Raw genomic sequence first — 26,888 nt, 5'->3', positions numbered from 1 at the left:
TACTGAGTACATTTCATCAAACAATGTACATAGTGCTCCCTATTTATGACTTTCTGTATAAGTAGTAAATAGTAATGAACAGCGTTGGTAATTGTTGGCTTTCTTTTTGTCAATCATACACGTTTAACAACAAAATAGAAATAATGTAATGATACTCTAAAAATGAATATATATATCCATACCCCTAACATCAGGAGACTGGGTGACACCCTTGCTCTTCCATTGGAGTAGTTTAGCTATAGGCCCTTTACACTTCTAATCTGTGGATCATATTGTAAACACACATGATATAAGGTACAACATGACCATCTCATCTTTATTTGTTGGGTTCCATGCTTTGGATTTAAGAAACTGTTTAGCCTGAGGATTTTTCTCACTCGCAGCTGAATGAGGCTGCGCATAGTTCTGGGCTTTGCTCAAATGTTCACCATCTTAGCTTGAAAGCATACTTACACAGTTGTATTAGCCTAATAGAAGTGTCATTTGCTTTTTCAAGACCAAAGTTTTAGACCCGATGATGTCACTAAATGAAAAGTTAGGAGATCGTCAAAGTCGTTACACTTCATCCAGAGTGGGGCATAAATGTCTGAGACTAATTTCACAGCAATTCACCAGGTCGTTGTGAAGACATTTCGTTTATAGCTGAGCTGAACAGGCTTTTATTAATTTTACACTCCTTCCATCCCAAAGTCAGCAAAAATGACTTGGCAGGGCATCGCATTGATTGCACCCTGTACACCGTTAATGATCCTCTAACACCTCTGCTGCTCAGCCACTGAAATTGATTGCCTTTTGTCCTTCACTGTGTACAGTAAGGTTTTGTGTAATTATATTATTCACCTTTCTGATGCTCCTTTTTATACATATACTTATAATCATCAAGTATATTAACGCAACCACACCTTCTACTTTTTCCTTCTGTTACTGTCCCTGTCATTCCTGCAGTGTCTTTGTACCCAGACCTGCAGATCTGCGCAGTAATGATCCTGTAAATACCCTTAAAAACTCAAAGAAACATCAAATTCATTTCAAAACAGTGTTTTTTCAATTTGTATATATTTTCACTGTGTTGAAACAGATTGTTTGCTCTTTCTTAACAGTCTGTTGTTGGAATACAAAAGTTATTGATGTGATGCCCATCTTCAGCAGCACTGCAGTAGATTGTTGTCAGGCTGAAGTTAATCAATACTCTCTTTTATTCAACTTTCTGTGGAGCTTTTATCGCTGCTACTTTTGTAGTTTATTTGAGACTGTCTGTGTTGACAGAGGGAATCAGAAACGAGTCGCATCGGGCTTTGAGGAAATGGCAAACAGCATGAGAGTGACTCACACGTTGTCATGTGTCCTCTCACAAATACTTGCTGAGGTCTTTCTTTCCCTAGCAAACAATTCCTAGCTCCACCACATTTGAAATGTTTGAATCATTTGCAAGTCCATAATTAAATAAGTATAATACAATACTGTCTGCTATTAGAATTTAACTTATAGGAATTAACTACTACACAAACATAAGATTGGGGGTTAAAGAGTGGGCGTCAAGGTGAAGTTACAGCAGGAACACATGAAATAATCCCACTTCCCCCTCTTTGCCCCTGCGTTCTGCCGTCCCTGTGTCTGTGCTCGCAGAGCAGGGTTGCAGACATGCATGTGGACACTGTCTTTCTTCTGTGTCCGCTGATTTTTGGTGAGTTATTCAATCCAATATGTATGATTTTTTATGCATTTACTGTGATTTAAGTGTAAATTTCAGGGACCTTTATTATTCTCACTGTGAAGTTACGACTTGAGACCACTAAATGTACCATAACTTTTAATGTGATACAAGTAGACATTCTTATTCTTTTTATCTGGCAATGTCTCCTACTGGACAATGATATTCCATCCACAGATAGGAATAATTTCTATTGCTTTAAAAATGATATGCTTGTGTGTCATCTACACGAATCTGATGAGTTTGATAATATATATGCAAACGTGCCTTGAAATAAAGACTTTTTCTTTTCTTATTTGACTGCATAATATCCACATAATAAGAAAAGCTTGTGGTTGTAGATTAGCTCCAGAGACAATAGAGCATTTGCCAGCTTCCCTTTTTCTAAATTTACATCTGTTACAAAACGTCCGTGGGTCATGTTGTGCATTTGCAGACTGTGCAGTAAAATTCAACAATTCCAACCTCGTGCTAAATGAAATGTGAATATGCCGACCTGTCTTCTTTTAAAGGATTCATTAAGTAATATTTTTATTGACCGTGAAGACTGCAAACTTTTTAATTGGTCACACTCTTGGGAACGTCTTTTGCGCCACAGCTCCTCAAATTAAAATGGAAAGAATTGGACACGGAATTAAATGGTTGGATAACTTGCAATTTAGCCTATTGTCTCCATTCAGTAAAGCCTAAACCTATAATAAAACTTTAACTGATCCTCCTTGGTAAATTATTTTTCTGTTGTCCGACACAACAGCAGCCGTGTGGAGGGGGGTCCAGGCTGTCTCTCCTGTGCCCTCGGTCCCTGACCGTGTCCAGGCTCTGGTGGGATCCTGCGTGGTGATTCCCTGCTCTTTCACTCCTCTGGCTCCTCATCCTCTCAGGGGGAGGAAGGACAGGGTGGACGTCCGACTGAGGTTCCGAGGCGGTGGCCATTTATTCTCTCTGCGGAGCACTGCTTTCAACAGCGAGGACAGGGGTCAAGTGAGCAGGGATTTCCAAGGCCGCGCATCCCTCTTTGGGCGAATCTCAGCTGGAGACTGCTCGGTGAAGATAGAGAGGATCAGCCTGGATGACTCACGCATGTTCGAGGTGGCTCTGAAGACAGGCGATGACTTACTCTGGGGAAAATCAAGCAGCTTCAATTTGGATGTTGTTGGTGAGTATAGGGAAGACATTGCACAGAACAAAATTTAAATTTAAATGAGACATATACTCATAATCGAGTTCATTTTAATTTGTGTTATTTCTTGAAAAGGTTTTCATGCTCTAATGTTCAGAGAAGACATCACTGTCATTGCTGCAGCTCCTCTTTTCAGCCTCTGTCTGAAACACTTGGTTTTAGCCCCTCGCTCTTTGAGGCCCTTGCCTTATAAATTCCAGTCTGCTCTGATTGGCCAGCTGAAACAGCTGGGTTTGTTAGTGGGCATGTCTTGAGGCAAAGCGTACATTATGCAAATGCTTTGCCTTTTTAACTTTGCAGAACTTTTGCATACACAAAAAGCCTGTATGACACACTTGAGGAAAGAGAAATCATATTTCTCCTTAAATATAATAAAAAAATAAACACCTTAAATAGGCTAAAATTGCACAATGATTAAATTGACTATAAAAATGGAAATCTGCGACAAACGTCTTCTGTGGTAGATTCCCTGTGATGGTTGTGTAGAATTATTATATGTGTTTAATAAAACACACAGCGTTAGTGAAACACAATCATGATGGAGATTTTCTTCGCTGACAGACGCTCCTGAGGCTCCTGTCATCAGCGGGAGGTTGGCAGCCACAGAAGGAGAGCTGGTCACCTTGAACTGCTCCGTCAGCTATCACTGCCCCTCCAGACCTCCAACCCTGCAGTGGAGCTGGGAGAGAGGAGCCCAGCTGAACAGCACCGAGCCTGGGGAGGTGCTGACACTCCGCCCGGAGCCCAACAGGCTGATGTTACTGGCCCCGCTGTCGTTTACTGTGTCACACCAGGTGAAGCCCAGGCTCAGATGCGAGGTCACCTTCCCTGGAGCCAGATCAATGGCCACTTCGAGGGATCTACACGTGACATGTAAGCACAGCTCGGATGTTTATCTTTGTGTGTCTTGGTTTAGTTTGCTCTAAGAGAAATGTCTTTGTGTTTTTACGCTCTGTAGTTCCCCCAAAAGAGGTGAAGGTGCAGGTCCAGTCCTTGACGGTGCTCGAGGGGGGTAATGCACTGCTGGTTTGCTCATGTAAAGCTGATCCTCCAGTGTCACAGTACCACTGGTCCTACACTCAACACGGCCGTACGGTGCACCTCCGGCAGCGCACACACTCAGTCCGGGTGTACAACGTGACTCGAGACATGAAGGTCCGCTGCTCCGCTCACAACCTGATTGGTCGAGGAGAGTCCCGCCCCACGCCATTGAACATACAATGTAATCCTACCTTCCAATGACCATGAACTTGTAGACAAAAGTTACCTGCACATGTTTATATCCTCTTTACCCTGTTCTTTAACCGTCTTAATCTTCTGTTATTGTTTTGATTGAGTGACCCTTAGTGGCAGAAGTTACATATTGTGCGTTGAAAGAGTTTAAGGTTCATCCTTTCTCTCCTCCAGATAAACCAGCCATCGTCCAACTCTCCTCCACCTGTGTCGTAGAGGAGTTCGAGGTGCTGTGTCGGTGTTCGGTTACCTCCAACCCCAAACCTGCAGTCACCTGGAGCGTTAACGGGTCGGTTCCCCCTCATGATTACAACGTGTCTGTGACATCAGAGCCTCACGTGCTAACGGCGACTCTGAGGGGCCACATGGACCAACCCCTCACTGTGATCTGCTTTGCTTTCAATGCTCTGGGGAACGACTCCCTGGTTTTGCTGCAGGGAGGAGAAGGTGTGTTCTGAGCTCTGTTTTTCCACGTGAACAAAAGACAACAGCTCGACCTCGGCCTCAGTATTCGCTGTGTGTCGGGCTGGTGTTGAACATCTGTGCAATGTGCCTGCACATAAAAATTTCGAATGCATTCGTATCCAGGATATTTTGGCTTAGTTTCTAGATAGTGGGAGGAAGTGAAGACACGTCGTCCATCTTTATTTACAATCTAAGATCATAATCCATGTCTTTCTATTCATGATGGAGAGGGAAACTGTTATGTATATATATATATATATATATATATATATATAGGTTTGAAATCATATACTGATCCATTGCTGCTCTTTTTGTCCCTTTCCAGTGACAGCAGCTTTGTGGTGGTTGGTGATTCCTGCTGTGTCCATCTGCTCGCTCATATTCCTCCTGTCTCTTCTTTTCTGCTGCTGTCGGAGGAGAGCTGGAAAGTACGTGAGGAAAACCAGCCCTTTGAATGTTACACTGACATTTGTAAACAAGTGTTTTGCTGCGAGGTTCACACTCACCACCTATTCTGCTCCTCTCAGAGAGGTCCTGAGCAGGAGTCCAGCTGTTTACCCTGAAGGACTGGGGATCTACCAGGACAGGATGCCTCTCTATATTAACTGCACAGAAGTCTCTCACATCTACACCAACGGCAGCTACCAGCTCGTTTACCAGAACTGCACACCTCATTTTGTCCATAACAACCAGGTATTGGATTGTCTCCTTGATAACAGACGGCATTGCATAGATTTCAATTTCAAAATCTATCATTCCTGAAGTTTGGGGGGATTTTTAACATCTGACGTTTTTTTCAGATTCGTCCAATCGGCAGAAGAGGAGGAGAGAGAAGAAGAGGAGGAGGAGGAGGAGAGGGAGCAGGTGGCGACAGAAGAGTTGCTCTAGGAGTCAGAGGCACAGGAGAGGTGCAGAGTGTGGCCGAGGCAGAAACTGCCATTTACCTGGAGATACTCTGAGTCACATTATTCAACTGTTACATTACTTCAGATTCTTACGAATGGGAATGCATATGTTTATAGCTGTCGGGTGGTTGTATATAGTCTGCATCAAAATGTCCACAGCATTTTAAAATCATGCACTGTGATCTCTTGGTAATCTATTTCTATAATCTCCATATTCAACCACTGATTGTTGGCCTGTGACCTACCTCTGTGCTCGTTTTTTATATAAAAGATGAAAAAGCATAATAATAGACATCTTTCATCATTTAATCTTGTGGATAATCTACGACTTCTATCAGCACACAAGCGCCGATGCTCAGATTTGATTTGCTTTCACCAGTACATTACACATTACAACATTTGTAACAGTGGCCGGGACATCATGGACACAAAGTGATCCACAGACTGTTTCAAGTTCCTCCAGAGTGAGAAAGACAGCAGCTCAAGCTATGATGAATCAGTGAGGGAAGTGTGTAACATTAACAAAAGTTCTAGTCTGTAAAGCGTCTCAGGAAGATTTGCCAGAATCAAGGATGCACTTCAGTTTCCTGGAACTGTTCCTGAGACATTAACTTTTTATCTTTTCTTTTTTATCGAACCATTCAAGCAGACTTTTATCTATGCATAGATCATTGCCGAGTCTGTTTTTTGCACCTAGACTACAACAACACACATAAAGAACATTCACTGGACTCGGGTGTTGTTATTTTTGTTTTATTGTGTAGTACACAAAGACAGGGGGTGGTGGAGGCACTGTTTGAATTTCACAGTTGAGGGAACAAAGCAATGGAAGGAACTGAACTTTACTGAACTGAACTGAGGCAGAACTCAGCTTGGCTAATACAGCAGTGCTGCGATAGACCGTCCTTCCCTGAAGATTATAATAACAATACATTTCATTTAGAATAAACTAATATTAGAGCAATTCTATTAATAATAGTACAAGATTAGGTTTCCAAGTGAAAAAGAATAGAAATTAAATCAGAAATTGTACATATGTATACAAATTAGTGTATATAAATAAACAATAGTACATCATAATAATAAAAAGAATAAAACAAAAGAATAATGAAAACAAGATAAGAAATTAAAAAGAGTAGTAGGAATTAAATCCTTTAAATCAGAAATTATACGTTTGTGTGTGTGTATATCTTATAAACAGTTGGTGGCGACATTACCCGGTGATGCGCTTATTAAAGAGTAGAAGAAGAAGAAGGGGCTCGCTGATTGGCTGGGAACATCGGAGTGGTCACAACAACACGACACACGTCAGGCTTTTGGTGGGAAAATGACTCCGTCCTGGTTTTAATCTTAACATTAAAAGTATTATCGCGTGTTTTCCGATGTGCACTGTAGCGTCAGAGTGAGCGGGTGCGTGTCGGCTACACAACACGTGCACAGGTTCGTTAATGGGAGCGCGGTGTGTGCGTGGAAACCATCAAGCTAGCCGGGGGAAACTTCACTCTGCCCATTGTTTGCTAGCGTGCTAACAGCGTTAGCCGGCTGTCTGTCGCTGAACAGGAACACACTGTAGATTTCCAGTGGGGGGGTGGGGGGCGCCGTGTGTGTTCTATGTTGTGTTAACTTGCCAAGAAGCGTTGAACCCGCGAGGAATCAACAACAACAATGCCCGAGATCAAGATCAAGCACGTTGTGTCCTGCAGCACCGAGGACACCGTGAGTTGTTCCGTCACCGACACCGACTGTGTAAAGGTTTAGTGAGATTCGTGTATTTGCTCAGATGTCAGCCTCCCTGTCACTCATCCACTGTCGTCCCGCTAAACAGACCCACAAGGCGGACAACCTGCTGAGCTCTGACACCTACAGGAAGTGGAAAGCAGCGAGACCCGGGGAGAAGCAGACATCCGTCATCCTGCAGGTGAGTTCCTGTCTCCACCCCCCCAGCCCCCCCCCAGCAGCTGCTGTCAGGAACTTTAGTTTGATTCAGGGTTTTTGCAGACCCCCAAAAAGTCTTTAAAGGTTCAGTGTGTAGGATTTAGTGACAACTAGTGGTGAAGTTGCATGTTGCCGCTGCACACCCCTCACCTCACCCTCCTCTTCCCAACATGACTCCAAACTCAAAGGGCGTTTAGTTTGTCCAGTCTGGGCTACTGTAAAAAAAACATGGCGGCCTCCGTAGAGAGGACCCGCTCCTGATGTAAATATAAAGTATTTAAATACAAAGGGCTGTTTCTAGGGTAAAGAAAACAACAATTTGTACAATTTAGATGAAACACATGACTAAACATCACTAGGATTATTTAGTATTTAGTATTTTTTTTGCCAATAGATCCCTTTCACCTAAATCTTACACACTGAATCTTTAAACAGAAGTAAAATGTTGTGATAGTGTTTGAGAAGGTGCTTAACAAAAATGAATATATAATCAATAATTGTGTCAATTAGTAAAACTGTCGGTGCTCGCATGTGCATATGTTACCCTTTCTTTTACTTTAGGATATTTAACAGTATTTGTGCTGCTTGTAGACACTTAAGGAGCTTATCTTAACTTTTTATTTATTTATTGTTGCTGTTTTCCTTCGCTCAGCTCGAGAAGGAGGAGCAGGTGCACAGCATCGACATCGGAAATGAAGGCTCAGCTTTCATCGAGGTGCTGGTTGGGAATTCCTCCGCTGTCAGAGACCAGGATTATGAGGTAGTCTCACAAATCACAGCTGTTAAAAGTGTTTCACTCCCTAACTATCTTGACTATTAATGTTTGCACATGATCTCTATCCCATTCTTTTCCTGTGATTTATTTATTTTTTAATGTCTTCTTCTTCAGGTTCTTCTGGTTACCTCTTCCTTCATGTCTCCAACTGAGAGCCGCGGTGGCACCAATTTGAACCGGGTGCGTTTCTTTGGGCCCACCCAGCTGCAGAAGAGCACAGCCCAGGAGAAGTGGGACAGAGTGAAACTTGTTTGTAGCCAGCCTTACAGCAAGGTAAAGGTTGATGAAATCAATAGCAAGAACAACATCAGTATTTGTAGGTCAGATCCTTGATTTTATCACAGAAATGTCACCATGAAGTAATATAAGAGGACATATAGAGCAAATGAAATCCTCACACATGCTCAACAACAGTGTGGTGACAGCTGCAGTGTGTTAAGTCTTTTAGCTACATGATGAAAGTGGATTCTTATAAAGATGTACAATCATTTGTTTTTGTCTTTTTACATAGAACATAGCATATGGTCTGGCCTTTGTTAAGTTTCATTCACCGCCTGACAAAAATGATCCTCCTCCAACAGCTTCCCCTGTAAGTATTAAAATATCTTGTCCTTTTTTAAAATATTTTTTACTGAGGCCTTGATGATTAGATACCTGAGTTGTGGTTCGTATATATATATATATATATATATGTTTAAAATTATTATTAAATGTTACAAAATAAGCCAACCATCTTAATAGTAACATTTTGTCTGAACACAAAGTAACCACAGGACATTGTCACAGAATGACTGTAATCATACTGTAATAGTTTTGAATCAGAAACTACTTGATTATAAAATAAGTAAACAAGAAAAGGCAGGTGTTTTAGCTTTTGAAATCATTTGTCAAATTCAAACCTTCAGTCAGTCACTCCATCTCTTCTTCTGGCCACGGACATTTTCTTCCTGTCTCCTGTCAGAAGCTGACAAAGTTGGGACAGTTCAAGGTGAAGGATGAGTCTCCGTCATCTGGGCCCAGCCTTCAGCCGGGCAGTCTCTTCTTCAGTCGGGACAGTACGACCAAAACCAGTCCTTCTCTCAAAGGTAAATCCATTCATTCAAATTTACAAGCTGCCGAAGCCCAATTTTATTCTTTCATGTCCTTGTAAAAATGAAGTCGAATAATTAAAAAAATCTATAGTTCATTAATTAGGTTGTAATTAAAGCTTCTGAATTGTAGCAGGAGACGAGAGCAAAGAGGTGATTTCAAAGACTTTCTTCATTATTGTGCCACTTTGTGGGAATAGTTCCCTTTTTGTTCCCTCACCAACTCTCTGCACTTCTCCACTTTAGTGTCTCCTCAGAGTGACAAGTTGAGTTACGCTGCTGCTGCCCTGCAGACCGGTGGCACCTCCCAGTTGTCGGGCCAAGCCTCGTCCTCCAGCACTGTCTCGCCACAGGTACTGAACATCACCAGCAATTTCTCCACCAAACTAAATTCCAGGATATATATGAAACCGGCATCAATACTTTTTAAATTATAACCACTCTTTTATCTACAGAGTATTATTTCCGTTACGCTGCCAATACCAGAAAAAGTAGGGTGCAGTACAGTTCATTTCCTGACCTTCAAAACTCTTATTGCCGTCTGTTATTTCAGTGTAAATAAACCAACAAATAACTAATCATTCACCAGCCAGTAAAGGCATCTGAACTGGCACAAGACATTTATTTTAATTGCCTTAAAGCAGGAACATAGGTAAATCGGTCTGCATGTATCTATAAAGCTGTCTTCAGACATTAACTCCATTCTGAGTCAGAGGCGTTCACATCAACAGGAAAATGTCAGGAGCCTTCAGGCAATGAGTGTCGCCTGTGTCGATCATGCAGGAGGAAGGAGCTGGCATCAGCCCACTCGCTTGCTCACAGTGAATTATTTTTCATTTCATTTCAGTACATTTTCTGCTGTATTTTCACAAAGGCGCATTCAAGAAACCTCATATAATACTACACACATCATTCTGGTCCAGTATGGAATTACAGTCACTCATCAATCCAGTGTAACTGCCGCCTCTCCCACTCTTAGTAAAAGTAGCATTTCATGTTATGTCCTAAAAATGCATTTTGCTGAAAAGCCACATTTTATGATATGATGTGATATGAACATTTAGGACTTAAGATAGAGTCGAAATAAAATTGAAAAAAACCCCTCTAACATCATTGCACAAGTTAATTAAAAACACCCACCATCTGCCTCTGGCTGCAGATCTGAGATGGTGTGTGTTCAGATTGTGCCTTTTCCTGGAGAAGCATCTTTCCATTTGTTGTGCTGTTGTCATGCGTGCGTCACTGTAATTGGTACAGTTGTTTTTCCACTGTACCAATTACAGTGACACATGCCGCGCACTCGTGAACCACAACAGCAGGTGAACTCAGGGAATGAACACGCAGTCTGTGCCTGGGAGACTTACTTGTTTTGCTGAAAATTTGCATTATTTGTCCAAGTTCATTACATGTCTCAAAAACTAATTCATTTATTTGTCGTTTCCAATTTATTTAATAACAATTGTTTCATATGCAGCAGCTTCAATTTGTAGCTTTCATCAACAGCTTGAAGCAACATTTCCTGGCACAAGTAAAAAATAAATTACTTTAACTCTGCAAATGTGAAATGCTAACTCAGGAAATGTCACTGTCACTCTCTGTGTATTGAAAAGTCGTCTAAACAGTTTTTCCAGTGATTACAGTCGTGTTTCCAATTTTCTTCTGTAATTGATAAGCAGCTGTTTTTTGAAATCCTCTGTAAATTCTTACACTACATTTTCTGATCTAATGTTTCTGCATACACAGGCAGCATTTTTATTTTACAAATTGGAAAAAAAAACATTGAGCAAGATTTATCCAACTTTTTGGCATTAAATGAAGAGAAAGTTTGTATTTGCACATTATTTTTGTCATTCTTGTGACTTAAGCATGAAAAGTGTCTAATCCTGAGTTTCTTCCATGAATTGTTTCCACATAGCCACCAGCAAAAAGAAAATTTGAGTTCAACAAAGAGCGCCAGTCCGCCCCTGGCCCCCCTCCTACGAAGAAAATAAGTCCAGCTGGCTCACCCGAGGGTAAAGCCGCAACCCCCAAAAACAAGCCGAGTCCAGCCAGCACATCCAGCTCCAGCGCTGCGAAAGGTAACACTTCATTCAGTGTCTCAATCGCAGCATATAGATTGTTTTCTTAGAGAGTTTCCTTGACTTTCTGAATTGTGTCCCCAGCTTCCCTGACACCGAAGTCCCCCGACAAGAAGAGGCAGAGTTTGTCCAAATCCGAAACTAAACCCAAACAACAAAAAACAAAATCCCAGGTCCCATTCAACCGGATCTTGGAAGGAGTGGTGTTTGTACTCAGTGGCTTCCAAAACCCATACAGAGGGGAGCTGAGGGAAAAGGCTGTGGATATGGGAGCCAAGTACCGGCCTGACTGGACGCCCGGCGCCACACACCTCATGTAAGTAGCTGGTGGCATGTGAAAAGTGCATTCTGAAGTTGTGCTCTTTAGTGTTTGCCATCATTACCTCCACTAAGGAAGTTATGATTTCACTCCTGTCTGTTTGTTGGTAGAAACAATTTGTGTGCCATCTGGTGAAGATCCAAAAACAAATTGGGTCTATGGAATTTAAATGTGGTTTCATAAGTGGACTGTTGGGCCTTAGCAGAGGTATAGTGCTCTACTGAGATTTATTCTATTTCATGGATGCATTACTTGTTTGGCAACACTAAAGGCAACAATTCAAAGTAAATACAAAGCAGCACCTAGCAGCTGCTTAGTTTAGCACAAAAGTGGAGAAACAGTGAGTCAAGCTCTGTTTTAAAGGTAAGAAATCCACCCACCACCTTCATTAAGACTCAATATCCTGCTGCTCGCTGTAGCCTCTCACCTCTAGTGACTGAACATACTTGAGTGATGTCTAACTTCTCCTCTAATTGAAGAAGAAGGAAAATGCATTTATTTCCCAAAATGTAGAACTATAACCTGAATCCTGATCCTGACCCAATAATAAATAATCATGTTTTGTGTTGGTAATAATCTTGTTTCATAAGCCGAGAAGTGGGTCCAGACTTTCAGGCAGGATGTAACATACAAATTCTGCTGCATGTCTGAGAGCAGTTAGAGATCATAAAAGAGTTAACATTGTAAATGTGATATGTGATGTGTGTAATGTAAATACCTGTAGTAGGAAAGATTTACACATCTTGTGGTATTTAAATTGTGGGACTACTGTGATTAATATAAAAATCCCTTTTGATCCGAGTAAATAATTGTGATAAATTACTAAATCACCCTTCTTAAACGTGTGAATGTGTAACATTTAAGAAAGCCATTGTTATTAAAGGCAATTTCTGTTGCTCACACTCATTCTTGGACTCAACACAACAGCGAAAAAGTCTGCTTTGTTGATATTGTTCTCCAATATTGTTCTCATTCCTAGATAAAAACATTTTGTTTGTGCTTACGTGGAGTTTGTGCTGTGCTGGGAGTCAGTCGTTTGTTGATGTTGCTGGAGTCCATATAACTTAAACTAGTGAAATCAGAGGTTTACACTTTTGGCACAGTAGGGAAGCGGAATACTTGATATACAAATCAGTACACACTACACAGGCAGTTATAGGTAACCAAGAAAGTCAGGGAAGATCCAGTTGTATTCACATATTGGTAAATAAAATAAACATTTGATACATGTTAATTACTCCACATTCTTACATATAGAACATTAAACATAAAAGTGCAAACATGTTTTTCAAACGACGCTCTTTTGAGATGAAAAGATGTCCGTTATGGGATTTTTATCTTTAGTTCATTTGTATGATTGAAACAGACATCAGGATTGTGTCACAGGCCTGATGGCACTCTGTAATTCACTTTGATTGCATCTTGATCTCTGCTGTCTGACTGTTGCCCACGTCAACTTCTCTTAGTGATGTAACCCTGTGTTTTTCTCAACCCATTAATTTCCAGCTGTGCCTTTGCTAACACGCCCAAGTACAGCCAGGTGAAATCAGCAGGGGGCATCATTGTACGGAAAGAATGGGTGATGGACTGCCACAAGAGGAAAGAGCAGATCTCCTATAAACGGTAAGAGACGAGGAAATGCAAAACAAACCAATGAAAAGAAGCGATATCCTGAGTTTGAATTTTACACCAAAAGCCCAGGGTCAGGCATTCGCACTGGAACAGCTGGAGGAAATTCAGAGTCTTGTTAAAGGTGGCTTCCACAGAGCTTCATCTGGTTAATATGTTCTCTTAAAGCCACGACTGCACCTCTGCATCTCGCAGTCTGTACCCAGCAATCAGGCTGATTGAAGCGTCCAAAAATACACCTCACAGCGGTGTTGCCCACTTGCTCCGACATGGTAACCTTGAGCAGCTGATGCCTGCTGTGATCACAACTTCAGCCCAGGCAGCTCCAGCAGCTGTCTAATTATATACCTCATTACAGGGGGAGCTTTTGCAGCATCAAGGCCGTCTGCTGTTGCTCCAGACGAATCTGTGTCTATTGAATAATGCAGAGCTGAGGACTCATCTTGGGCAGTGGAAGGTCCAAATTAATTGAAATCTCACTGTACTGGTGTTGCTTTACCATTTCAGGAATTCCTTCATACTTGTTGCCTCCATAATGATCATGTCGCCCTCAATTTTCACCAGAACTCTCATTCTGATGAGGTATCACAGGTTACTGATCTTATTAATCTCGGGCTTCTGGTGCATTCAGACGGATCCAATACGCAAAAATTTATATTGTGCTAGATGGCAAAGTGTTGATTCTAGGAATTAAGACCATAGACAGTATATAAAAATTAACCTTAACTCTGTGTCTGGAAAGTTAAAACAATTGCGGAAGTGCCACAAACCTGTAATTCCAAGCAGAGGGCAATGTCACTGGTTTTAAAAGAAGCAGGTTTCTGTCTGAGAGTTTATGAGTTTCCTCAGGAGTTTATGGTCGCAATCTCTAATTTCAAGTCTTCATCAATACAGCATGATGCTCATTTAGTAAATTATGGTCCCATTTAGAGTCAAATAAGTGAGAAAGCACAGTATGCATTGGGGCATGGATACTGTGTGATTGACAGCTTGTACCATCCAATGGGTGTAGATTTGACTTGAGCTCTAAGTCAGGCTCCACCCCCTGCTCCTCCAAATAATGCAGAAGGAAGAAATGATAATCTCCAGGCTTGAAAACGACAGTTCACAGACCAGTGGGTGACATCACGATGGGTTGCTGCTTGATGAAGATCCACTTTTAGACGTTTATTCTGTTCTCAACGCACTTTGAAACATAAAATCAGTAAAATTCCTGGTTTCTAGATACGTACCAATAAAGTAGATGTCCACTAGGGTCAAGGTGATGAGGGTTGATCAATGTGATCTGCCAGTGAACACACATTGTGTATGCACCCGGATGACTGGTACACGTATAGCACACAGGCGGCAGAACAGATCTGCCTGTACCTGCCTCCTGAGAACTGCGTGCATTAGCAGCTTAATTTTTAATTGCAAATATATAAGTGCGCCAATACTTTGTCCCACGACACACCATATGGCAAAGCATCACAAAGATGGAAGGAGGTAACGGCTGCCATTACAACTTTCATCGGCAGAGACATGGCCCCAATTTACACGGTCATGGTGAGGTACAATGTGTGATGTTATCTGGATACAGAATGAACTCTATGGGGATATGAGATTTTGGTCATATCGCACACAGCTCGAGTTCAGAAATGCTTGCGGTTTCCTTTTCGTTCCTATATTTGCTCACATGTTGTATGTAAAATATTTAGCTGGAGTTAAGAGCTGGAAGGTCTGATCATTACTGTGATTTCTTTCCAAACATGTTTTCTCTCTTTGTCCCTTCTACTAGTGTTTGTCTCTTTGTCCCTTCTACTAGTGTTTGTCTCGTTGTCCCTTCTACTATGAATGTGATTCATTCTCAGCTATTGCTGTGTAGGAAGTGTACCAGAATTATTAACACTGTAGGTCCAATTCAATCAGGATACAGGTGTGACAGTTAATGTCTTTTTTCTGTCACAACCCCATCTTGTAAAATGACCTGTGTAGAATTTAGTATTTGAGTTTAATAATGCTGAGAATTAGCTGGATCCAGATTCTCACATTATTAGCTTCTTCTCTTTTTCTTAAAAGGAAGTTATTAACAAAACAAGCAATTTCAAGCTGTCACCATTCATGTGTTTTCCTTCCAAAATATTGCAAGCAATTTACCAAGTGATGGCAGATTAATCAATAACAGAGATAATCATGAGGTGTCAGACCTATTTGGGTCACAAACACACAACAGGAATAGTCACAGACCTTCATTAGTGTGTCTCGTGTGGGTAATGATTACTTGTATCGATGAGACTGTCATTTCAGAGAGATTGTTGTCACCGACATCCGGCATGGAGAGGTCTGCAGGTTAGACTCGGTGCAGAGAAATCAATTTTTTTGCTAATGCTAGTCCTCATCGCCAGAAATGAAAGCAATCAGCGAAGAAGAGGAAGAGTAGCGTGGACAGCTTTTAAAAAAATATACATCTGAAGGCCAGTGGCAGACAATCCTATTGTTCAATTGAAATCTGGTCCTTACTTCAAGTTCTCTGCAGCCTGTATCATCCTTCCCCCTCATGTAAGCCTTTCTCAGTCAGTTTCTGATTGTGCTGAAGATCCCTCACCACCATCCTTCCCCCACTGCTCCCCCTGCTTCCTGTTGTCATAGCCCTGTCCAGCTCCGCTATTGTGCAGCGTGTTGAGTGTGCAGCTTTGATGATGTATCCTTTATTTAAAAGCTGCATCTGCTATGGGTAATTAAAAGGACCACTTACTTTGATGATGACAAGTACCCAAACAAATAGACACACTTACATCCCCTAACTGTTGCCCCATCGTGCACGCAAACACTTTGTCACCGAGCATCTGCGGGCAAATGCACAGCTTCACTGGGCTCCTGCCATGCATATTTATTATGTAGAATATATATATATATATATATATATATATTAATGAGATTGTGACATCACATAAGCACCGAAAGAAATACTTTCTCCGTGTACATCATCCAATCAGTCAGAATCCAGAGACGGAACCAAAAGAGGGGAGAGCAGAAAACGTTGAAGTGGCTCTACAACATCCCATCACAATGGGACTGAATAAGTAAATCAATTTCTCATTAAAGCCAAGGACCCGTTGCAACATCCCAGGAGGACGTGGAAAGTAGTCAGCATGTAGGTGACAAAATATCAGCACAATCACATCGTGATTAATCTGCGTCACATAGATTTTAATCGCATACAAAAACCCAACACTTTAAATCTGAACATGTTCATTTCATCCTCAACGGCATTTTAGCCAAAAGTGTACAAATGTGCTAAGTGCAATAATTTTGTCATCAGTGAGTAGTTTCAGCTATTTCTGGGGTTTTGTAGATTTAACTATTATTTAAAGAAGAACCAGTATGTACTTGAATTATAAAAAAAGAATTACTATTTAACATTTTAGTTATGAATCGGTCTATGATTTACCACACAGTGACACCCCATAACCCACTCAAGTAAAGACATGAGGATACTTAACTCAAACTTTAAATCACAACAGGTGGAGTAGTATACAGTAGTAACTATTTGAGGTAAAAGTACTAGAATCGTGGTTCATACATTATTTCGCGAAATTATTTGTTAAGTAGGGTGACAGGAGATGAAGTAAAAAATATAATCACAAAAATTGTTAAGTTGAATAATAGAATTGAACCATTTAACCTTTCTCACAGAGAAAGAGCTGCACATAGATGCACTGTACGACCGTGTGTGTGAATGTAAAACTGTACTTTAAAGCACTTTGAGTGAACATCAGGACTAGAACATACAGACCACATAACTGTTATCATTTCTATCTTTTGTAAAACACCTCTCCAGTTCGTCTGGAGCTGAGCACATGGTCTGCTTTACTTTAATAATACCACTTATTGTTATAAGCAGCACATGCTGCACTGCTCCTCTTGTCCAGTCTTCTTTTTCATTTTCCAATATCCTAGTCACTTAGTTTTATGAAACAAGAAAGCATGGGTCATTATAATGTCTCTGCGTAGTGTGAATGGAAATAACACCTTAGCTCTGATGCACAGTAGTGGCTTGAGGTGATATATAGAGAGGATTGGGGGAGAAATGTCACATCCCCATGTGTGTTTTTGTGTTCCATCCTGTTTTTCTGCATGTCCTACCCATTTCCTGCATCATTATCCAAAACTTATGTCTTCACTTTTAAAGTTATTGGAAAATCTGTCTTTTTATTTCCCCGCCACACTTGCTTATCCCTAGCCGAGAACATTACAGACGGAGTCACGATATGTCGTCTGACACTACACTCTCTACATATTTTATGCATCTGGGTGTCTGTGGCTCTGGAGGTGGGGCATGGTCGTTCGCTAATCGGATCCCTGGCTCCTCCAGGCAGCATGTGTCCTTGGGAAAGACACTGAACCCTGTGTGACTGATGGAGAAGCACTATGGAATCACTGTATTAATGCACGTGTGAATGTGACCTGTAAAGCACTTTGAGTGGTCGTTAATACTGGAAAAACCCAATGCAGTCTGTTTAACAATTCTCTTGAGGTTATATTTAATTATATGTCTATAAGACTTCGTTTGCAGTCTTGCTTATGTTTTATTTTTCACATGAATTTGAATAGATTCAATTAAATTTATCACATGTTCTTATTGTGAGGAAAAAAGGAACGTAACAAACTCCAATGAGAAGAATCTGACACATTATTTCATGATTATTCCTCACTTTTTTTGTCATGAAAATAGAAAAGTTGAAGGACTATGCCGTCAGGTGTATCATATGTCTGAATGTCTTATAGATTCAGAAAGTGCACATATTTACAGAGCTGCAAAGTGGGAGGAGATGTTTGAGGTTTTAGGCGTTTTTGCCCAGAAGGAAGGTGAAAGTTTCCCCCCCATAGACCATCAGCATCAGAAAATGTCTCGTTCTCTGAAAGTTCAGGTAAAAGCCTGTGTAAGTAAAACTTCAGAGGTCAAACTTAAATATGACTCCCAAGGTACATTTCAATAGGGAATACCCAATCTCTGAGCTTAAAATGCCATGACATTCACTACTAAGGGCAAGTTGGAGCTAAAACGTCCATAAAGTTTTTACCATTCCCAGTAGGCAGAGAGAAATCAGCATAAACAAACTGGTCCAGCTCTGTAAGAGTTAACTTTGTGCAAGTCCTCCCAGCGCCAAAAGTTAATCTTCCTGAGAGACCCTTCCCACCAAGTTTGGTGACTCCATGCAATGTTGAGCACACACACAGGTGACAACAAAACCCTGCACCCCATGCTGGTGGGTAAACATGGCTAATCAATAGTGCTGTGCACTGTAGAGCCGATAACCCCTTATTTTGTGGTGTGGATCCGGATCAGGGCCCGGGGGGGTTGGATCCAGGAGGTTTTCATTGCGAGATAGGATGTTTTTCAACATTTGTCTTGTTTTCTTAGAGAATAATTCATGGAGGTTGATTTAATAGTCAGATCTGTTAAGGTGACTGATATTTATGAGTGAGGGCAGTTTGGTCCGGATCAAAATAAAAGGCTTAAATACATTTTAATGTGGATTCATAAGGGGTTTGTTGGGCCTTGGTGAAGGTATGCACTTTACAGTCGGCCAATTTATGCAGTTGTATCTCAATATAAAACTTTGCACTTCAGTCGTTGCTTATTCACCCTCCTTCTGTCCCACCACTGCCAAACTGCATTGTTTGTAACATCTAACCTATAACTCAAGAAAGAATTCGAAACATGCAGCCATCAATCCTGATTCATGGTTTCAGTTCACCGACAGCCATTTAAGTCAAAGTGACTGCGAAACAACAACAATGTGTTGGGGGGGGAAATAAGCTGTAGCTCAAGAACATGCAAACGTCAAAAGTATTTTATATACAGGCTGTTGTAATGTTTTAAAGACAATCGGGACACTCTGGTGTGAAATAATATCTTTATCATGTCTTCCTTGTTAAATGTGCTTATGTTCCACTACTGCCGGCTAAAAGGGCCACTGCAGTGTGAGTGAAGCTGGTTTGGAGCAAGATATATTGTGCAGGCATCATTTTCTCCCCAGTCTTTAATCATCCTGACGCATTTTGTTCATCCGTCTTTTTTTTTTCTTCTTCTTCTGCTGCTTCAGGTATTTGATGGATGGTGGCGAGTCGAGCTCGGAGAGTGAAATGGAAGTGGACAACCAGAGTGAAGAGGAAATGGATACAAAGGTACATTTGTGTTTTTCTGCGTGAGTCTACAAAAAATAATGATCTTTCTAGTTGGTAACTATCAGTTGTAATATCCTGTCCGTGCTGTTATTGCAGACTCCACAGAAGCAGGAGAGACGAGTCACCCCCAAAAAAACACCAGAAAAGAGGAGTGAAGACGATGATGAATATGGTGGCTCCACTGATGTGGACGAACCAGGTTTGCATCAAACTACTTCAAGTGGTTAAAAAAAGTGCCTGAACTTTACCTGACATGTGGTTTAAGATTCGATCTTCTACAGAATCTGTTGTTGACATAAAAGAGAGAAAGAGAGAAAGCACATTACTGCTCTTACAAAGTTTTTAGATTTTTTTTTTTTTTATTGAATGGTATTGGTATACCATTCAATAAAAAAACATTCAATGGTATTGAATGGTGCTGATGTTAACCTGAGACAGGAAGGCAGGGTCACATGATAAGGATACAAGTGGGCAGTCGGATCACTGAACTGACATTTTCTTTTTGGCATTTTGCCTTTAATTAAATGTGAAAAATCAAATGAGAGAGAGAGGAAAATAGGCAGAGCGAGAGGGAATCGAATGCAAAAGTGGTCCCCTGCTGAGAATAACACCGTAATCACCAGATGCCCCTAAAATGTAATAAATTCTGCAAAATGCTTTTATTAATTCCCGTTTTGTTTTTGCCTGGGAAATGGAGAAAAGTTTTACTTTCTCTCTCTTCGTTCAATTTGCATATTAAAATGGAAAAGGTTAATCGCTCCACTGCTGCAGGGTCACCCACCACAAATTAATTTTAATGAGAGTAAATTTGCGGAGACCGGAAAACACAATTTACTGTGACAAAGCAGAAAACAATAAACCATAAGGTTCACCACCCTGTAAACTAAGTAGAATGCAATTCAGTAGTTAAAACAGGGAATCATTTAGCGTGATAAAAAAGCTCACTCTTAAAAAATAGATAAACATAAGGTGGACATGTGCATTACACGTATCACACATGTACTTTAATATATATATATTAGTAAAAATCCCAAAACTGAACGATAAGTGGTGGTGACTCATGGAAAGTGATTAATTCCTTCAGCTCAAATATCTAGCGTAGGGGGAGAGGGCAGCAGTGGAGCTGAAGAGGACTGAATGAATTGAGAGGAGCAAGGGGACAATGTGAAACCCAGAGAAAGAGACAAATGGGATCAGCTTTATGAAGCACTTGGAAACGGATCCGTTGATAACTCGACCGTGTAAAGAACATGAACAACACACATGCTGTCGATGGGAGTTTGAGGGAAGAAACAAGAACGGAGGGAAGATGTAATCACTGTGAAGGGACTTGTGCATGATTCTCATTTCTATGTTAATTTGAGGCCAGAAGTAAAGTGCCGGGGCACATCACTGAGGACACACAAACAATGACCCACGGAGCACATATAGGGAGAGGACGCTTTAATTAGAGCTTCTTCCTGTTTCCCCCCCCGCAACAACCCAGGATTGTGTGGTAATGGAAAGTGTTGCCAACAAGGTGACATGCTCTGAACTGCTGATGAAAATACATTCTGCTTTACCTCTGCTTGCTCTGCATAATGAAAGTTAATAGTATTTTATAGAGGACATGATGTCAAGGTTACATTATTTTCATCATATGAGCAGCATTGTTTGACATTTGATTTTTGGATTCAATTGGTTTTAAAATGAAGGACAGAGTGCAGTGATGATAATACGATGTAGGAAATGATTTGAACTAAGAAACAACCCTGTGTTTTTTTAGTGAATTGATATTTTCCTCAGGAAATAACATTATTATTATTACCCTGTCCATCTGTTTCTGTTTGAAAAGCTGCCCACAAGCCGCAGATTTGATCTTGGATGCATGAAACTTTTCACGCTTAAACTATTTCATTTTCAACTTGGCCTTTTCTATTATTGTAATAAATGACTTGTCAGTTTTCTTGTTAACAACCTCCCGTATTAACTCTTGGTTTCACAGGAGATGATGACGAATCTGCCGTGGACACGGAGGACGAGCTGCAGAGGTAAACCCAACAGATCATGTCCATACTGCTCTGTGTGATATTGATGTTGGACGGGTTTGTTCTTCTGTGTCCCGTGTGGTCGTTGACTCCTTATCTGCTCCCACGATGCACCAGTAGTGAAATGATCAATAGATTCCTTTTAACATCTGTAATTCCACAACTTCAACTTTTGATTAATCATTACACAATAGTAAGGTCTCTCTTTGGATTTGTTGAAATATTTGATCTGTTAATTGTCTCAAAGGTACTTTTGTACTTTTACTTAAAGCAACACTTTAATATGTTTTAAGTGTTTTATTATTTTATTTACATCATTTTAAATGACAATGTGTAACGTGAAAGGTGTCAGGCTGTCTCTTTTTATTTAGATCTTCGGTATTCGAACAAATTGCGTTACTGAGTTGCGAATTTGAGTTTTTGGAAATTGTGACAGCCCGAGAAAGGTGTTGTCTTTTGTGATGAACTCACAGTTTACCTCAGCTGTACGGAACATAACTTTTAGCTTATGGTTTTTACGAGCGGTCTTCAACGTACAAGAAAACCCCCTCAAAAAATCCAGTACACGTTGCTGGTTCAATGGCAGAAAGACAGTTAGCAACAAGCAGGTGAACATAGTGGAACATTAGGCGCTAAGAGCTAATTACTCAGACTCCAAACAAATAGAATGAGGCTGGATGTTTACATTAGCAGGTGTTTCTAAACACATTCCTTATAACAACTTAAGATAAAGAAAATGTGTGAATGTGGTGCTCACTGAATTCCTTGCTGCCCGATGCCTTATGAGTTTCCTCAGTAAATACGTTGTTTACATTTATTGTTGTTCACCACAAGACAAATTTATTTCCTCATAAAACATTTGAAAACCAAATTTTAAGTCCTGCATTGTTTACGTGCATCTTGGTGTTGTATTTTTTTGGCACATTACTGCCACCTGCACATCAGTGGAATATTGCAGCCACGTTGGCAGGAATGAAGATTGTGTCGCCCTCGACTTGGAAGTTTAAGTTTTTAACTGCTCTATCATGTAGAGCTGTGGGTTTTCTGTGACGACCATTAAAACGAGTGTCCAGACAAGACAGAACGGGAAGGAGACAAACGAGGTTCCTTCTTTTCAGAGGCAGGCAACATGGAGCTTAAAAGACAAAGTTGGATAAAGTTGTTTTTTTGTCCTTGTGTAAGAGTGGAGAAGGAGAACAGACAGAAGAAAAAAGCGTCAGCCGGTGTGAAGACGGTGAAAGAGGAGGATCCATACGGGGGGTCGACAGATGAAAACACAGACGCTGAGGCTGAAGAGGATCATCCCATCCCTGAGCTACCAGGTGTGTCTCTTTGTTCTTATCCTCGTGTCCCCCAGTCTCTGTCGTCTGATCCTGTTCACGGCAGAAGGAAAAATGTCCTCCCCTCCATCGTGGCCCACTGCAAACACAGACAGAAAATAATTGGATATCTCTTTTGCCTCTAAGGAACACCACACACACCACTTTCTGTGTTCTCTTATTTATTTATTTTAACTTTGCCCCTTCCTCCCCTTCACCAAAGGGCACCAATAATTACACTCATAAATGTTGTAATTATATAATTCTTCTGCTACTTTCTCTTCCTCTTCAATCGTTTCTTCCAGACTTCCTGAGCGGAAAGCACTTTTTCCTCTACGGTAAATTCCCTCACAACGAGCGACGCCTACTGCTGCGATACATCGTGGCCTTTAATGGGTGAGAAAGACTTCTAGAAATAACTCGACGTGAAAAAAATGATGTGGCAGAAAATTGCAAATGCCTGTAATTAAATCTCCGCTATCCGTGCTGTTGTCTGTGCCGCAGAGTGATCGAGGACTACATGACGGAGAAGGTGCAGTTTGTGGTGACCAGTGAAGGCTGGCATGACTCTTTTGAAGATGTGAGTTGTTGCCACTGTTTGCCTTTCATCAGTATTTCCTTGGCAGTCGTGTAAGGACTTCTAACTCGGGCTTAAGAACATTGAGGATTTGTGTAAATGAGGCTTTGCTTTTATCATTCCCTTCTACAAACAAGACAGTTTTGTGAAGTTAATCACTCCAGGAAACTTTTTTGGACTGAAGTGCTCAGTCAAGTGGGCAAATGAAAATCGCCTCAAAAACCCTCAGAGGGGAAAAACAGAAAAGGCCCGGGCAAGGACGCATCTTAGCTGTTTTCCATGACGCAGTAAACACTTTTTCAAGGTATTATTAAAATAAAAGAAATGACGAGAATTTGTGTTTTGGCCACCCCAGTGAAAATGCAGCAGTGATGGGATAAAGTAGCTTTTGAATCAGCTTTGATGTTATGGGTTAAAATGTTTTTTTAGCCATTTGAGGTGTTTGTTAGTGTCTGAATTAGCGATATGGCGATGCCTCCTCCTCCTGTGAGCGTATCTGTGATATAACAAGAGCACTTCATGACCTCGCCATGTCTCTCTCCCCTCCATCACAGGCACTGATGGACAACGGCAATCTGAACTTTGTCAAACCTACCTGGATCCACGCCATCAACGAACGGCAGAAGTTGCTGCCCTATCAACCGTACTCTGTCGTCCCCTGAACAAGTCGCTGTGCGGACTCAGACTTCATGTTGTGACGAAGCGGGGGGGGGGGTGGGCATAGACTGTTGTTTTTTTTGTGTCTTTTTTCAGTTTCATCGCTCTATTTAGAAAAAGCAAATTCTAGTTCATTATTGACTTGTTTTTTTTTATTTTTTACTTTACATGAAATTTTGTCAGTGTTTGTCCACTTTACACAAAATGTTTCACCTTTTGGCCAAGCTAGGAGAAACATATCTATTTAAATGTAGGTTAAGGTTTAGATTTATTGTTAAACCTTCATTTGAAGCTTGTTAAACCTCGGCTGCAACGCAACATTATCATGATCGGGGGTTTTCTCAGCTGTCCTCATGAACGAAGCATACACGGATTCAAGGCTTGTTGTGGTCGCCTTGGTCCTGTGCCGCCGCCGCTCGCTGCCGCTCGGCCACCTCAGGCTCTGTCTGGAAATGAGTTGTCACCCTGTGCTGACTGCCAGCGGCGCTGATAAGACCCCGACTTGTGTAAGTGGGCAGACTATTATGAGACCAGCCCACAGTCAGCTGAAAGGTGCCAGTTATTCAAGGTTGCAGCATTTTCTGATCTAAAAATTAAGTCTGGAGAACTGTGTTAGTGTGATGAATTGACTTGTGTGTGTGTGTTGTTAAAAAGTTTTAAACCTGGTGTTTGTGATTTGGTTTTATTTGTGTTAAATATTACAAGAGATGGACTCGCTCAATGGATGTGAGATTTCCTAAAGGGCTTCACGAGGAAATGTTCAACTTTGGTTTGCTCACTTTTCCAAAGAGACTCGTTTAGGTCTTGATTTTTTTGTCTCTTTATGTTTCCTAATTATTTTGTCTCAATAAAAATAAAAAAGGTTTTTAATTAGCTGTGCTGCTCGATGTGGTTCATCAAACTGTCCTTTCTCTCAGCTGCTCGCATCCCTTCCTCTGCCTTCGTCTCCGTGTTTGCAGCTCGAGAGGCACTTTCGCCCTTTTCATAACTTCTCTCATCTCTCGCCCTCTCTCCCCTCTTCAATTTACTTCCCCTCCTCTGCGCCCTGCAGCCACTCAGTCTTCTGCTCTCCAGTCAAGGGGATTAGAAAGCTGGAATGTGGATGATGGACACAGAATCATGAGGGTTCATTACATGGGAGGGAGACGCTTCTCGAGAGAGGGGGGGAGAAGGTCTGGATTTTTTTTTTAAGGATTCCAATTCGATAAATTCGCACACACATCAGGAGTGGAGCATGTTAGTACAGCTTCCTGCAACTTAGCATCAATCACTGATGTGCTTTTCATACATGGAAGAGTGGAAGGTCACAGCCGTTCAGGGGAGCAGGACAATTTACAGCAGCTTACGGCGTCACCCCGGTTCAATGTCACGTTCTATTTCAGTGCCCATCTGTTTTCAGGGTGTCATGGAGGGAGGAGTGATTTCAAATGGTCCCATTTTACAGGTCGGCTTTGATCAAACAGCGACGTTCCCTCACTGCTCTCGTCTCCCTGATCTCCACCGGTCACATTTATGTTTCTGCTCTTACCATCTTTATGGCTCCCACAGATCTTGACCGTGACCTTGAGTGACGAGGTCTTGTTTGGGTTTTAATCCTCATTGTATTTGACACAATGTTGGTTGTCTTCAGCTGATGGATGTTTCTCTTTATTTACCTCCAGCGAGGAGATTATGTTTTCATTGCTGTTTGTCTGTGAGCAGGATTACAGCTGCTCAAACCTCTGAACTGACTTTATTAACACTTGGAGCAAGATTGTATTTCCTTTGGAGTGAATTGGATTATAAGTCGATGATTGTATTTTGGTTTACAGCTCGTCAACACCATATCCATATTTTTTTCACTTCTGCATCCGTCAGGTGTTAGAAACTTTCATCAACACACCCACTCGCTCGGGGTGAATCTGCTGTAATATCTCCTCCTGTATTCTCACATTATCTGGAGTTTTTACTCTGTGTTTTTCAAAATTTTCACCATGTCCCCACATTTTTTAATTCATGGATCTTGATGAAAAATAAAAATCAGGCATACCTGATCTCTACGGATGAGGGTGATTTGGTGTGGCTCCGTTAGATTTAAGGGGACTGCTGGACCTTGGAGTATGTCCTCTATCATTTTAGTTTAGGTCCCCTAGTAAAGTTTTTCTATTGGTCAGTTTTAAAAAAGATCTACATTATATTTTAAGACAAAAAAACTTGAAACTTTCTCAAACCAACCCAGCTTCACTCTCTCTTAATCATCACCCTTTGTTATCATGCAAAAAAAGGATTCCATCAGTGCACATCTGCTCCACTGGAACGAATGTGGCTTAGTTTGAAGATTAGATTGTTTACACTAGTGGAAATATAAACGAATATAGACAAAAATGCAAACGCACATTCTGATGCAAATACAGTGGGGTTTTTTTAAGGATTGCTGTTATATCCACACTTCATGTGATGGAAGTTCTCAAACCAAAGTTTTGCGTCAAACATCAGAATGAAGAGTGAAATGTATTCGTTCAACATTAGACATCCTGGTTCTGTCAAACGGCTCCAAAATCAGCCAATCAGAAGGAAGCTCACTGAATTACACACGGTATCTTGTTTAAATTGACAATTCCTCGCTGTGTCATGAGCTGCATGTCGAGCTCTAAGCAGCAGATTCAGGATTCAGCTCGCACACTTTCACCTTCTTCTTTCTCCCAGTTGTTCTGCTCACAACCTGTTGTTGGCTGCAGCCTTTTTTATTTTGAAAGACAGACACAAGTTTTATATTTTTCGTCAACTATGAAAAGCTTTTTCCTCAGAAGTCGAAGTTTAGATGCTTTGGCTTCACTTCT

General features: G+C 41.1%; 2 protein-coding genes across 3 annotated transcripts in view; one reads left to right on the top strand and one right to left on the bottom strand.

The window, feature by feature from the left end:
- The window catches only part of LOC117777400 (hemicentin-1-like), a 1,765,934-nt gene that overhangs the window by 1,532,820 nt on the left and 206,226 nt on the right, over nt 1-26,888 (bottom strand). The gene's annotated exons all lie outside the window — the stretch shown is intronic.
- Nucleotides 6,708-24,944, top strand: xrcc1 (X-ray repair complementing defective repair in Chinese hamster cells 1). Of its 2 annotated transcripts, XM_034612197.1 has the most exons (18): nt 6,742-7,056; nt 7,091-7,210; nt 7,320-7,412; nt 8,082-8,189; nt 8,319-8,477; nt 8,716-8,793; nt 9,166-9,289; nt 9,539-9,645; nt 11,208-11,370; nt 11,455-11,686; nt 13,196-13,312; nt 19,408-19,489; nt 19,586-19,688; nt 21,474-21,519; nt 22,699-22,838; nt 23,141-23,231; nt 23,340-23,415; nt 23,967-24,944. In XM_034612197.1, exons 2-18 carry the CDS (start codon nt 7,160-7,162, stop codon nt 24,072-24,074), a joined length of 1,878 nt encoding a protein of 625 aa, XP_034468088.1. In that variant the 5' UTR covers nt 6,742-7,056; nt 7,091-7,159; the 3' UTR covers nt 24,075-24,944. The 2 variants fall into 2 exon arrangements, with proteins under 2 accessions (XP_034468089.1, XP_034468088.1); XM_034612198.1 differs by having other exon boundaries at nt 6,708-7,210; nt 9,169-9,289.

The sequence above is a fragment of the Hippoglossus hippoglossus genome, chromosome 16, assembly GCF_009819705.1.
Source record: "Hippoglossus hippoglossus isolate fHipHip1 chromosome 16, fHipHip1.pri, whole genome shotgun sequence".
NCBI lineage: Eukaryota > Metazoa > Chordata > Actinopteri > Pleuronectiformes > Pleuronectidae > Hippoglossus > Hippoglossus hippoglossus.
The sequence above is the reverse complement of the archived record's forward strand: the minus strand, read 5'-3'. Positions and strand labels throughout refer to the sequence as shown.

Bases quoted from the DNA above. Each gene is read 5' to 3' on its own strand.
- xrcc1 (XM_034612197.1), top strand. From the start codon at position 7,160: ATGCCCGAGATCAAGATCAAGCACGTTGTGTCCTGCAGCACCGAGGAC. The intron at 22,839-23,140 runs GTGTGTCTCTTT...CGTTTCTTCCAG, and splicing joins TCCCATCCCTGAGCTACCAG to ACTTCCTGAGCGGAAAGCAC. The intron at 23,232-23,339 runs GTGAGAAAGACT...TCTGTGCCGCAG, and splicing joins TACATCGTGGCCTTTAATGG to AGTGATCGAGGACTACATGA.